This window comes from Micropterus dolomieu, linkage group LG14 (assembly GCF_021292245.1).
Source record: "Micropterus dolomieu isolate WLL.071019.BEF.003 ecotype Adirondacks linkage group LG14, ASM2129224v1, whole genome shotgun sequence".
NCBI lineage: Eukaryota > Metazoa > Chordata > Actinopteri > Centrarchiformes > Centrarchidae > Micropterus > Micropterus dolomieu.
In genome coordinates this window covers 24,643,178-24,658,153 of record NC_060163.1, presented here as the reverse complement: position 1 = coordinate 24,658,153, position 14,976 = coordinate 24,643,178, and the positions used below count along the sequence as shown (strand labels likewise).

The following is a 14,976-nucleotide window of genomic DNA, read 5'->3' as shown; positions in this document are numbered from 1 at the left end:
CGATCGCCATTTCAGGAGAAGAAAGTTAAGGTTGCTTTGAGACAAACTCACTTCCTTTTGTCAGGGTGGGACTGGATATTCTCCCTGAACCTGCAGAAAAAGACATTTTGAAGTCCAGACCAGTTCTCCTCCTCCACAGATGGACCCACTTTTGTTGCGTCAGCTCCCGGCTGTCTGAGTCTGAAGAGCAGAGGAACGAGCAGAACGAGCTCCGACACCATCTGCTGCGCACAGTGGTTTATGAGACCCAACACAGTACTGAAAGGAGGGAACACAGTAGTGTGAGAGAGTTATACAAGTTCTTATGTTACAGTACCTCAGATGGATACTCCTGTTACTGCCCCAAACACTTCTACTTACGTCTTACAGTCTTCTCAGTCCTTAATCTTTTTACTTTTATTTTCATTAACTAAATAACTAACTAACTAACTATCTCATGGCCGGCAAACGGTCATGTTTTTCATTGTCTGCAGAAAGACTTAATTCTAGCTCAATGGTAAATTAATTGGTAACTGTCATTCCTATTAGCTTTCCTTCTTGGCCTTTTATTGTGTTGTCTAATAGGTTTTTCTTGTGAAATAAACATCTGACCCAGAAAGTTCTTGTCTAGTAAAATAAAGGTTAAATAATTAATTAAATTCTTAAGTTAACAGAAATGTTTTCCCTCTTTTCAAACTCGTGTTAGCTGTTGTTATCACACATTTGACATTTGTCTTTCTAGAGCCGAAACATAAAAATTATTTGCCCAAAAGTTAAATTGGTATCCACCAATGTACTGGATTGTAAAATTCAAGCACCTTGACATCTTAACAGAGACAAACCAAAAAGAATTGTTAATATTCAACAGGTGCACCTCCAATTAGCTCTTGTTTGACTAAGAGATGTAGTTTCTGAATGCTAACAAAAACTGTGTACTGGCTTAAACGGCTAAAGAACTGCTCACTTTATTCCAGTGAGTTCGGCAGTAGGTAAACAAAAAAAAAACTAGTAAGAGGATCTTTTTTTTGTTCTTGAACCTTTTGCAAAACTTACTGTTGTGGACTTTGGAAAGAAGTGAGCAACGCGTCCAGGTCTTTCTTGTCCATTGCGGTCTCTGAGGACACCAGCAGACACAGCTCAGCCCAGCCTTTCACTCCAAGGTTGATGTTACACTTTCTGGTCACCTGGAAAACAGACAGGCCCAGAACAAGAGGACTGGAGCTCCTCCATCTGTCTTTCTCCTTCGGCTGTCCTTTTAAGATCTGAACCAAAGTCTCTGAAACCAGCTCTGACGTCTGTAAGCAAAGAGAGCATTTGGTTACTGGTGGAATACTGGAGGTAACACATAATAAATGCTTTAAATTCTAATCTTGTTGCACCGACCTTGACCATGGGAGGTTGTGTGTCGTCTGGGAATGTCATCCTTGTATGTGCAGAACCGAGACTCATCATAAAATGCATCAAGTTGAGACACAAGCTCTCCGTGCTCTGTCTGTCTGACGGGGACCATTTCTGGAAGATGTAGTTGCGCAGATCTCTCGCAGAGGCCTGCCAGGCGTCTGATATCTCTACACCTTTTGATTTCTTCCAGCCGACCATGTGAAGGCCACTTTGGAACAAACTTTGCATAGTGGAACCAGCCTCCATCCGACTAATGAAGCCCTCATAAAGATGCAACTCTGGATGAAACACAAGCAGTTTCTTGTGATCATTTATGTGAAAAGACACAAAGCTCCAGCAGTGTGATCACATGCTGAAACTAAATGGTTTGCTTGCCTTACCTTTAATGTTGGAGTCGACTGGAATTTGAACGCGTCTTTTGGTAATTCCTGTTATGTCTTTTTGTCGTTGCTTTACACCATACCAATAAGTCAACCAGATGCCTCTCCACAGGTGGCTTTCTTCGATGGAAAGACTTGCTTCTACCAGATAACCTCCATCTTTTAGTCCACTAAACATAAAACATTTGTTATAATGATAGCGTCACTGTAGCTAGGCTCTGTACTCCAGCACTTTGGATTTAAATTAAACAGAATTTACAAATTCCGCTGAACAGGGTAAGATGTGCAGTCCCATACATAGCCAGGACAATGATCCTATTTTAAGTATTTATTGTGTACTTTTACCACATACTGTTTACTTATTTCATTACATACTGTGATTATTATGTACTGTATTCTTTATGCATTTTATACTGTATCGGTATTGTATAAATGTATCGTCTGTTTTCATTCTTGTATGTTAACGTTTTTTGTGAAGCACTTTGTGAGTTTTGTCTGAGAACAGTGCTGTACAAATACATTTCACGTACTAACTTACTAAGTATAAAATCAAGGCAACTCAGGAGTCTATAGGGCCAAACAGTGGACATTTCATGGCTTACCAAGTAAGAGACAAACACCTCAATCTAGCTCATTATGTATCTCACCTGCCGAATACCAGACTACAGGCAAAAAGGCTCCTGAAGCAAGCAAGAGTTTCATGATGTCTGTGCGAGGAGACTTCAGATTCACTGACTGCAAGGGATTTCATACCAAATATTTAATATAATGAATTAATTTTATCTTTGGCCACTTGCTGGCAAAACAACACATTTTTAAGACAACACTGAAAAACTTTAAACTTATGAAGTTGATATGTAGAATGTGTTGGCAAACATTTGCCTGTTTACACATCCAGCAGACATCAGAGAAGTCATATCTCTTGTTAACTGATAAACCAAAGTTCGATATTCACTCCGATATTAGACGCTGCTAAATGCTCCACCGTCTTCACCAGCTAGTCTGTAACTCTGTCTGCCTGCTGTTTGGTGCTGGACAGATAGGGTGCCGTAGGTTTTTCAGAACCTTTTTCTGAAAACAGCTGCCTGCTGCTGGAAACAAGCTGATGAGAGCCCTGTGACTGAACTAAAACGGGAAAATTGTCCGCTGTAAAACCAAAACAATGAGCTTAAAGACTGAGAAGTGTGAGAGGATCTGCAGAAATTCTCTGTAGTTGGTCACTACATGCTAAACCTCCACATTACATTATTATTATAACATTTCTGATCCATAATTCATTAAATAAATACTGATTAAATCAGTTTTACAGTTTTTCTTCAATTACTTAAACACTATAGACTAAGTTTTTAAAAACTTTTTTAAAAATCACACCTATTTCCCTGAACTCAACACACAAATCCCTTCATTTCTCATTGCCTAAACCATGTGGTCATTGGAAATATAGATATAGAAAATATAGAAAAATATAGAATAATATAGAAAATAAAGAAAATCTGTTGTTTCTTTTGTTGTGTTCATCATGTGAAAAGTTTTTTGAGGGGGAGAACCACAAGCAACATTACTTATAACCGTTGTAATTTATCTCACCAGTGTGTAAGACTAAGTGTGTTTTTGAGGGCTTGTGTGTCAATTCTGAGGGCTAAGTTTGTTTTTTCCGTGTGAGCTCCATTTTGACCCGCTGTCATTTCATTTCAAATCTACACTGCTGAAGTACACAGCCAAAACGGTGACAAACATATCACTAGACTAATAGATTCTGTGTATTACAACTTATATACAAACATTATAAATACTCACACAAAATGCTTCATTTCAAAGGGCAAAAATCTTCCTTCATGAAACAGCACCAGCGTGTCATCTTTTTGGTTGAATCTAAACTTTTTGTCCAGCACAGCGTAGATGTGAAAGGTGAACATGGGAGCACCAGGTGGAGGTCTCACGGGGCTCCGATCCCTGTGCAGACAGAAAAACACACGTTAACAATCCCAGGTTCAACCTCAGTATTTGACCTAGCTGTTACTATCAGGTTTAGCCTCACCGTGTGCTTTGGGATGGTTTTGTGCTTTTATCTGCTGCTTTGGAAGCTTCCATACTGGACTGTTTTGAAGACACAGCACTGGCGTAAGACTTCGGTTTGGCACCCTTGTCAGCTTCGGAGTCTGTGGGATCAACTGAGGTTCCTGCAGACGGATTCTCATCTTTAGACTTTGACTCTTTCTTGAGGTTTACATCCTTGGCTGAATCTGACGATGCTCTGTCACTGTCTGGACTTTCATTTTGCCTCAGTGGAGTCTGAACAGCGTTGTCGTCTTGCAGTTTGGGTTCAGGTGAGTCTTTCTCTTCTTTAAGCTGTGACTCAGCAGCGCTGTTCTGGTCGTTTGTGTTGTCTTGTTTTGGCACAGGTAACTCTGTCTGTGTTTCCTGGTCGCTCTGAATAACAACCTGAGTTTGAGCAGATTTGTCTTTACCTTTAAGTTTCCTTGTTTGAGTCTGAGCTTGCACCATCTTAGCATCTTTGAGGCGTTGTTCTCCACTGTTTTCTAACGTGGCTCCCGCTTGGGGATTGACATGTTGTGTTTCTATCGGCACACTCTCCTGAGTTTGGATGCTTGTAGTCTCCAAAACCTCTATCTTGCTAGTGTCTGTGTTTTCACCTTTGCCACCTGCATCTCCTTTTACGTTTGAGGTGCTCTTTTTTCTTCTTTGATTCCTCCTTTTCCTTCTCTCTTTGTCTCGAGCTTTTCTGCTGAGATCGGTTGGTCCTTGTTCCTGAAACACACATAAACCGAGGATTAAATATCTGGTTTTGAATTCTTTTACGATGGTTCAAATACCGTTAAAAAGGCAGACGGGTTCAATCCTGAAATCTGTTCTTATGACTGCATTTCTACCTTATTTCTTTTATGAACTCTTTTGGTTGCAACTTCCTCCTTTGACTGAGTTTCCACATTAGACCCAGTGGCACTGGGGAGGTTTCCTGCTCCGTCCTCCATCTGTAGGGACTCTTTTGCCAGGGGAGTCCCTGTTTCCCTGTTATCTGTCTCTGGAAATAAAAATCACACGCAGTTACATCCTTCATGTCTGAAATTTACCATTCTAGTTAAGTAAGTTAGATTACGGCCAGTAAGGGTGCGGCAAAAAGAGAAATGTAACCATCTATCCCTTATGCATCCTCCTAAGGGACCTTTGTAGCCTACAATCATAAAATAGGTCAAATATTACTCTACTATAATAAACTAAGTATGTCACATAGTCTGTAAAACTATTCCACCGTAAACACCACTAAAGATGCAAGTACCAGCTATTTTTACTGTCAATAAATCCTGTAATTTATAGTCTAAAGTAATCAAAGTTCCCTGATTCCAATATTATGTTTTTAACTTTGTTTTAAACCTTTTTTAATCCAGCCAAACAGTCGATAACACCAAGGATATTAAATTTAAAATAATATAAAAGTATTACTACTAAGAATTGCTGGAACTAGGAAATGTTTGGGACTGAAACAATGGATAAAATATCAAATTTGTTGAGAGTTAATTAAATCAAATAATCGGTTAATTAACACATCAGCACAGAACAAAACACCATAAAGTCCAATGTGGCGACCAAAAACTATCATAACATACAAAAACATAAAAACACACTAATGTGATAAACACCACCGACAAAAGAGAGAGAGTTCAGTAACGGGGCAGAACATTAAATCCATGTTGTGTTTCCAGTGAATCCCCTCTGAGTTTAGGATGCAGCTCGGCTGAATGTGATTGTTAAAGTGATGCAGTGCATTAAAGACCTTAAATGCTCTGTTTGCCTACCTTTTCAGCTGGTCAGCAGGTTTGCACGGCCCGGCTGCAGATGTGTCAGACAACAACTACTGAAAAACCATAAGGAAATGTTTATTAAACGACCTACTGTGACCTCCCACAAGCACCGTCAAGGGAACGTCAAAAAACCCCATCAACTACTACAGTGGGCGGTAATCTTTCGACTTCAGCTCCAGGATCTGTCTCATAGACAGCCGTGTTAATTAGTAAAATATCATCTGACATATTAATCTTCATTAACACTGTTTAGGGCAGCTAAAACACTGAGTTTTAAATGTTTATCGTTCTTAATATAGTGACAAATTTGTTGACTGTCCCTAAACCAAAAAATACCTTTCAGTTTCATTTCTCTCGCAGTCTTGTCAAATGAGAAACTTAATGCTGCGTTCAGGTGCTGATCGGAAGTCTTCAGTTTCAGTATCGATAGTATGGAAAATGATTGCACATAGTTGTGATTTGTCAATGCTGTGTTTAGCATCCGGGGTCCATTGACTCAAGTAGGCTACTGCTCAGAAATATAAATTTGAGGCAGTTGAATATTTACTTATTATATTATATTATAGGGGAGACCGGGGGCATTTGTAACACACTCAATTTCTCCAAACAGAAACAAGCTAGAGTGATGACACTTAATCTGCACATGCTCAGTAGGATTCTCTCTCAGCCTGTGGAAAAGGAGCAGGATCATTTCACCAAGTTTTTAACAAAATACTGATTTTGAGGTATGAAAGTAACTTTTTGGATGTACAGTATTTTTCTTCTGGTGTCTAAAGTTTAAATTACTACAAATTTAAACATACATAGATGTCATCTCTAGGTTATTGATTAACAATTATGCAACTAGCATATGCAACTATGCTAATATAGTTGTGGCTAGCAGGCATACAAGATTTTATCATGGCTGCAACATCGAACCACATGGCCCAATGTAAGCAGCTTGTTTGTCTGTGTTGACTACTTATGTTAGAAAGTGAACATATTTCACTATATTAAAATGTAAAACTACGTTAAAAAAAAGGGTGTATTAAAAGAAATGGATTTGTTCTAGTATAAACAAATCATCAGTTAACACAGGTCAACGTTCTTTGTATAAAATAATGTGTGTTTTATATGTGTTTAACAGAAAGTGTGAATGTTATATAGGCCTAAGTCTGCAAAAGTAAAGTAAAGTTTGTCTATATAGTGGATTTAAAGTAGTTGATTGTATAAGACCCAGCAAAACCAAAGAGAATGACTAGTTCACTTGTGAAAAGCAATTGTGTTCTCTGACTTCTTGCATTTAATTAAATATTATAGGATTTTTTCTTATAAGTGAAAATATATCAATTATATTATTAATTAGTGCACATATATGTGTTTCTTGTGTCAAAAGATGACTTGTGTATCTCAAGTAGTCCGTAAGTTATTAAGGAAAATGTAAAAAATGTCTCCCCTACTATACTTGTAGCTGTAGGAACTAGGCATGTTACAAATGCTCAATAATATATAATAGTGTAATGTTCTCAGGGGCCATTTTCTGCATAATGAGCACTTTTGCTTATGATTACAGTAGTTTTGCATCTTGTATTGTTACTTTTACTTACAGAAAAGATCTGAACTCTTCCTCCACCAACGTATGATGCAAAAAAAAGGCAAAAATGAATGAGTTTGCTGACCTATAATGATACCAGTCATTGCTCCACTGCTTTGGATGACTTTGGTTTGGCTTTTTTTTGGCGGCAAATGATTTATTTTATAGAGCAAACGTTGGGGTTTAGTGAAATGTTTCTGCTGGTAAGAAATATGGAATCCCAAATGGGTTTTATTGGAACTTCTACTGTGAATAAACTTCTCAGATAGATAAATAGAAAAATACACAGTAACCCCCCCTCAAAAAAATAATCTTATTAAGAGGCTAGATGAATAATATAAAGGTGATAATTACAATGTAAATCATGATAACTTGACGGTTGTTATGTGATTGCTGCTGCTGAAAGTGATTGTTGACACGAAAACCAGTTTTGACAAAGTTGTTTTCCAAACCCAGATGAATTTATTGAATTTAATCAGATATAAAGGTCAAATACAGGAAGAGATCATACAAGTCAAATTGCTGAGGTGTGACTGCAGAGACCCAAAATGGCTGATTCATCTCTAAGTTTACACATTTCAATATTCATATTTGCACAGGTGTATTGGTAAAGTAACTGAATTTACTATAGCTATAAGTACAATATTATATAATAATGAAATTACTTTAATTATTACAAGAAGAAATAACCGGTTTATCCTCCATATGCAGGAAGGTTATCAGAAGTAGTCCAGTGAGAGAAGATGAATGAATAAATATATTAAACAGTCGAATATGTTTCCAACCTTGTGGGATTGTTCTTTACCCAAAAGGCAAAGTTGAATGAATATGAAATATTATGTACGTGGTGAGTTAACTGTGACAGTTTCGGCTGTTCTCAGAGGAAACATTTTTACTGTTTAGGGTTTCCTGTCTTGTATATAATCGAAAAGTTTCATTGGGAGACTAGAAGAAGAGCAATATCCTGGATTAAAGAAAACATTACTCAACACCAATCAGGATTATGATGCTGTGTCTCCATCAGTCCTGTGAACCTGCAGGTTTCTCTAGTCTCCGAACTACAACCCTGGTTCTCCGTCCTTGGGGTCGACCTCCTGCATCAGTTGCAGCCGCCTCCGTCCCTCCTGGCAGCGACCCCGGGGGTCGGGGTTCACCTCGGGGCCGTGCAGGCTTCCTTCCTGACCGCACGTCGTCCACGAAGGCCTCCACTCCCTCAAACTTGGCTGTCAGCTCAGAGAGACGCTCTTTCAGGGCGTTGAACTCCTTGTAGAGATCTCCCAGGGCGTCTGACAGCGGCGGGATCCTGAGGGATTTACAATGATGATGGGAAATATTAAACAAGAAAAGAGTCTTAGTTAAGCCAAAGAATGAAATGACATGATAATGGGTCCTCACCTTCCGTAGTCCGGCAGCACAGTGTTGTGGTCATGCAGCAGCAGATCTTTGACCTGCGTCACGATGGCGTATTTCCAGTTGTCTAAAACCAACGTGAGGTTGGCACATACTCTGGTGTTCACTCTCTCTGCTACAGGTGAGTAAACACAAAGCAGGTAAAGTGTAAGTTCTTTATCTAAACCACAGTCAATCAATCAATTGGGGCGGCTGTGGCTCAGGAGGTAGAGCGGGTTGGCTGTTAATCGGAAGGTCGGCGGTTCGATCCCTGGCTTCCTGGTTGCGTGTCGAAGTGTCCTTGGGCAAGATACTGAACCCCGATTTGCCCCTGGCGGCTATTCCGCCAGTGTATGAGTGTGAATGTTAGTTTCTGTTTGAGCACTTAGGCTCAGTGTATGAATGTGTGTGACTGGTGAATGCAGATGTAGTGTAAAAGCGCTTTGAGTGGTCGAAAAGACTAGAAAGGCGCTATACAAGTACGGAGCATTTACATTCAATGAGAAAACATACCACTTTTATATTTTGCTTCTGATTTTATTACAAAATCTGTGAATAAAAGTCAAATGATCTTTACTTTAGCAACCAATTTGACTTCAAATCAGCAGTAACAGCAGGATGGAAAATGACAGAACCACTAAAAGTTCTGCGTTCAGTTTATGACTTAAAAGTATTAACCAGGAAATACTCAAGAATTCGAAGTGGAAATGTTTCTTCTGCCATTTTTGATCAGAATAGAGAAGGAATAGAAAAGAGGAAATAACTGCAAAATGGAAACAAGGAAGAATAAAAGGAAAACAACAACTAAAAGGCATCTGAGTTAAAACTGGGCGGAATTTAGTTGGAAATGGATTTATTATTATTATCTATCTATAAGTACAGCACAACTCCTTCATTGCAAAGTGCTTCATATGAAAGCCAATAATCACAAACTACTACATTTAAAAAGAGAAGCTAAAGCAATTAATCACTTTTGGATATGACTATATTTTAAAGTGTAGTTTGGGCCCGTCTCACTTTGAAATAGTCATTGAAATACTTTTAAAACAATCATGAGTTAATAGCCAGAACTGGAAATCATCGAAAGTACTTACTGAGACTGAGAAATGAAACACTTCCCACTGAAATGTTGTGGAGGAAAATCGGGGAATCTCCAAACCTTGTTCCCAAAACCTCAAATTTACTTGAGTAGAGATATAAAGAGAGCGATGACTATATTTACTTTAACGCTAACCTTCACTCCTGTAATGCCACTCTGGTCTCTGGGTTATTTTCTGTTTCTGAGCAGCGCACAGAGTCACCGATAAGATGACCAGAACTCCAGCAGTCTTCATCCTTAAATCTGCATCTGGAAACAAACACACATGTACATGCCTGAATATCCTTTACTGTAAAGCGCATTCGACATCTGCAAGTAAACTGCTGTCTGAAACTTTAAAAAATGTAAGAAAACAAACCTGCCGTGAGAGTCAAATAATCCTGTGAGGACTAAATGGACGCTTTCTTTTGAAGTTTAGTCTCTGCAAAGGAGGGACGGTCTTCAGCCTCCACTCCCTCCTGAGGCTCACAGCATCATTCATCAGGATTTCACTTCAAAGTCTTTTCTCTCAGTCGCTGTTTTCTAGCAAGAAGTCCATTGTTAACTTTCAAGAGCATCAAAACAACATGAAAACAATTCCTGTCAATAATAATAACAAACATTTAACGAGGTATGAAAATGTATATAAGGTGCACACACTACAATGTGCTCTCTCCGTCCGCCGGGTCCTTCCACAGAGGTGTTTGATGTTTTACGGTCACGTCCACTTACACATTCCTCATCTGTTGTCCATCTGCAGTCCTGAGGAGACACTTAAACTGGACTCTGCCTGCTCTGATCGCTTGTTAAAGATTGATTATGGTGGATTTATTCTTACAGTGAGGCAGTGAATAAATCAGCATGTAGGGGACTTTTGTAACATCTCAAATTGCACCAATCAGAAACGAGACAGAACCATGAAACTCATCATGCACGCTCTCTGTGGCCATCACTCTCTGCCTGCCGAAGGACAAGCCGATGAGACATACAAACATTTTTCTGAGCTATGAAAGTAATTATTTTCATCTATCATCAGTATTTTTCTCACACCATCTTAACCATTAATTTCTATGAATTTAATGGTCTTTTTTTGATAACCATTTTTTTGTCTAACATTTGACATCATTGTCAAATATTAGCTGCAATTGTAACACCGTGTTAAATAGTATCCAGCTTAGAAAGATCTATATATATATAATTTCTGATAATATTCAGAAAAGTCTTTGTGGTCAGTTTAAATATCTAAAGTATATTCTATATAATATGTGTTTTGCAGCATAGTCCAAAAGTTAAATCTTTTCATTCTGGTGACGGGGGTTCAATTCCCACCAAGAACCAATTGCTCATGCTTTCAGTATCTTCAGTGTCTTTAAATACTGTAATAACAATCTATAAACATATTTATCAAGAGACATTATTTTGATTTTTAGTTTGTAATAGTAGCATAGTACCGAAGCTCAATACAGAAAATAATAGATGATAGTATCTTTCTAATAGTGTTTTCAGTTTAAACGTTTCTGTGTACGAATGACCTTTAGCTTACTACTTTGTTATTATTAGTCCAGAGCTCAGTGAGGCCTGTACTATGTTTGTCATGTGACCTTATACCACTGTGTTAATTGTGTGTGTTGTTACAATCGGCCCTACACCTGGGGGAAGATGTACCATTTCCCATCTAGTGTTTGAATCAATTTGATGACTGTAAACAAGTAAAACACAAATACGAGTTCCCTCTATAAAAATTGCCCCCAGTCTCCGCTACTCTGGTGACTGTAAAGGCAATTTAACCAGATGGAAATGTGCACAGAGGGTATTATCTATGTGATTCTGTAAACCAGGTTGAAACAAATGTTCACTTTTCTAAACACAACATTTGGCCAAAAGTATGTGGACACCAGAATGTTACATGGGCGTTAATCAGCTGTAACAGACTCCACTCTTCTGGTTTTCCACGATAGGCAGGAACCTGAGCATTAATGTCCAGCTCACAGTTGGCTAAAATTGGAAAACCATTTTTTTGTGCACACATGTATTGTCATTACAGCTACGACAATATATCGGCTGATCTTAGCAGATTACAGATATACAGTATTTGAATCAGTCTATTTGTCGGCCAATTAAGTCACAAGAATTGCAGCGAGGTGATGCCACACGAGGTTTGAGCTATTTTAAAAACAGCATTTCCATTTCAGTTTGACCACCGGAGAGCACAGTAGCTATAAAATGTCTCGCTTAGTGTGTTGGTCACAATTTGCATCACAATTTTCATTTTCACTGAACGAACGTATTAAAGTCACGATGATGTGACATTTGTTGGGGGTCTGTACCAAACAAACACGTTTTCCTACACCTGGAGTTTACACTGAGGCCTCTCTGCAGCACCACAGCACTTCATTATAATGCTGTTGCGTCAAATTTAAGCATCCATTTCATGGTCAAGATTTTTTTATACTTACATATATTCAGTATCAGTCGAGCTGTAATTGTCTCATTGAAACAGAAAAGGGCATTCCCCAAACTGTTGACCCACAGCTGGAAGATCAGTATTGTCTAAAATGTGACCACGTGCTGCAGTATTAAGATTTCCCTTCACTGGAACTAACCATGAAAAACAGCTCTAAAACAAAAAAGGGTGTCCAAATACTTTTGGTCATGTTGTCTAGAAGTGGTTCCCACTAAAAATAAAGCTTCATCTAATCTTTTATTTTTATCCTTTTGCATTATAAATACACAACAAATGAGAACTCAGAGTTATTTGAAAACACTTTGAACCACTGTGCTTCTATTCACAGTTCGATGATTTGATTTACCCAGACAGCTAACAAATCAAAGACATTATTATCTGTTGTTTTTTTTATTTTATTTTGTTTCAAATCCAGGTCAACAGCATTCAACTTTCAGGGTCCTCAGTTAGCTCAGTGGAAAGTGAGAACCTGCTGTAACTCCAAGAGCATGCTTGCTCAGCAAACGGCCCCTGGATCAATACAAAAAGAAAAGGTCACTGCCGTCCCTTAGCTTCATGACATCAGATAAATTGCTCTTCACACATTGGGAAGGGGGCGGGACAAAAAAACAAATCCTCCAAGCTTTGTAAAATTAATCTACAACTAAAAATAACTTCATCAATGGAATTACTGTCAAGCTCTTACGAAGAAACACACGTCTCATAGATAGCAAATCAGCAGCCCTCTTAACCGAAGAGGCCCACTTCCCCGTCAACGACCCCAACGAAGATCAAAAGGATTTAGAGATTCGTTCGGTTTTCCTGCCGGTAGGACCATCCTTTCACCCGAAAAAACAAACAAACAAAAAAACACCATTTCTTGAAACAGTGCACGGAGTTATGAGGGAAAAAAGACAAATGCAGAAGCGAAAACATGAACAGGTGATAAAAAGTTTGAGGATGTTTTCAGGGACGCGGAGTCAAAGAGATTTTGCTGGTCAAAAACTAGTTAATCAGGATTATTATTATAAATGTGCAGTTTGTAGATTTTCACTGTCATTAACTTTTGTAATATTTATTTATTTTTTAATCAGTTGTAGTTAATCCTCCAATTCTACATGAGCACTAGAAAAACTGCGAAAGCATTCAAGTCACGAAAGATCATTTTGGTCAAATACATCAACCACGCCACATCTGCCAGCTTCAAAAATGTACGTACGTATTTACATCTGGACTGAAAGGCGATTCGTTTCCGGCACCACACGAGCTTAACAAGATCCCTACACAACTGTGTGCGAACAATATCAACGTGTTTTGATTTTGCTGAATAGGTGCATGTTACAAATGCTAAGAGCGTTTGGGTGGAGCGGCTCAAAGTAACATCCTGCTGCCAGATGTTTAACCAGAAGTGAACTTTCATGACTTAAATGATCTCATGAGGTTTGGTCCCAATATCAGCCTCACGAAAGAAAATCCAAAACGTTAAAGTAATAAAAAGAGCCATCGTAAAAGCCGTGTTAAAGGGTTAGTTCACTGACTTTAAATTAAAACATTTATCTACATATGGATTAGTGTTTGTTTGTTTTGATGTTTGTGAAGATGTTTCTTTCTGAGATTTCTGCCTCCTCTTACAGACAACTTTCTGCCTATGAAAATTGTTGACAGTATTTAAGGGTCACATTTTGTTGCTCTTAGCACCACGTTGTACCGGGGTGTAGGCAGAATCTCTCACACACACACACACACACACACACACACACACACACACACGTATAACCTATTCGTTTGGCTAAATACAACTAGGGGTTAAGCGAGAAAACGTTCACCGAGGGGAGTTAAGTGCTTTTCACGTTGTTTTCAGGCTCGGGCCCCTTCTTACGCCACTGACGCTGCAGCTCTACAAAAGCGGAGAAAACATCAATCTGGACTTGCGTGCTCAACATCATCCAGACGGCGCTCACTTCAAGGTTTTCGACATCCAGCACAAACATCAGCTGAGACAAGCGAAATGTCAGGCATCTTTTTCCTCCCCCGTGGTGACCTGCGACCCCGTGCACTCTGAGCAGCAAAGTCTTTGAAGGCTGAGTGATTTCGGAAACGGCACCAGCAAGAAAACAAAAGGCAGAAGAACCACAAGTAGGGAGTGACAGAGAGGGAAGTGGCGAGCACCAGTTGTTTCTAGAAGCACCTCGCGGCTAATAAGAGTGTGATTCAGTAACAAATATGATGATGATGATGATGATGGTGTCTGGGGGCGTTTTTATCAGAAACAGAGCATACAGCTGATAAAGTAAGCTACATATTATGCCTGTTCAAGTTCAATCCTCCAAATCCAAAAGCTACAACTCCAACAAACCAGCGAAAAAGATCTTTAGGAACCACGATAAGCTGGTGGGACGTCAAGTTAATAATCACCAACAGCAGCACACTTCTGTAGTCAGTGGAGAAGGTGTCAGGGGTGAAGAGCTTTTTGCGTGTGCCTTTTCAAATATGGGATTTATTTCTAAAGTAATTTAATACTGAAAATATAAACTCTACTAAAGGTGGAATTACACTTTTCAGGTCTGAGCTTTGACCAATGATTGTACTTTAAAGGAGCTTGGCAAAGAGACCAAGACCTATAAAAACCTGACTGAGTCCGTGCTGAAGATTCAAAACGTTAAGGTATCGCTACAATCGGATAAAAAAAGAAAAAAGAAGCTTAATTAAATAACAGTATCATTCCTCAAACGTATTTATACACAGCAAGATTTTCAAGAAGACATTGTGAGAGTGAGCGGGGCACTGATGTGAGAGAACATCCAAACACTCGAGTCTTTGCTGTCGTCCTGAGTCACAGCAGGATTTATTTGAGGAGGGGGGTTATTCGGGGGGGGGGGGGGGGGGGGGGGGGGGGGGGGGGGGGGGGGGAG

At 39.1% G+C, this 14,976-nt stretch overlaps 2 protein-coding genes across 3 annotated transcripts in view; both read right to left on the bottom strand.

The window, feature by feature from the left end:
- Window positions 1-5,617, bottom strand: part of rnf213b (ring finger protein 213b) — a 35,609-nt gene extending 29,992 nt beyond the window's left edge. The window contains exons 1-8 of the mRNA XM_046068718.1: window positions 5,576-5,617; window positions 4,652-4,803; window positions 3,799-4,529; window positions 3,558-3,713; window positions 1,761-1,930; window positions 1,363-1,658; window positions 1,033-1,274; window positions 52-258 (exon numbers count right to left, since the gene is read on the bottom strand). Of these exons, the coding sequence (XP_045924674.1) occupies window positions 52-258; window positions 1,033-1,274; window positions 1,363-1,658; window positions 1,761-1,930; window positions 3,558-3,713; window positions 3,799-4,529; window positions 4,652-4,753 (1,904 nt within the window). The 5' untranslated portion in view covers window positions 4,754-4,803; window positions 5,576-5,617. The remainder of the gene's footprint in view (window positions 1-51; window positions 259-1,032; window positions 1,275-1,362; window positions 1,659-1,760; window positions 1,931-3,557; window positions 3,714-3,798; window positions 4,530-4,651; window positions 4,804-5,575) is intronic.
- Window positions 1-14,976, bottom strand: part of LOC123982851 (zinc finger protein 502-like) — a 441,737-nt gene that overhangs the window by 136,989 nt on the left and 289,772 nt on the right. The window lies entirely within an intron of this gene.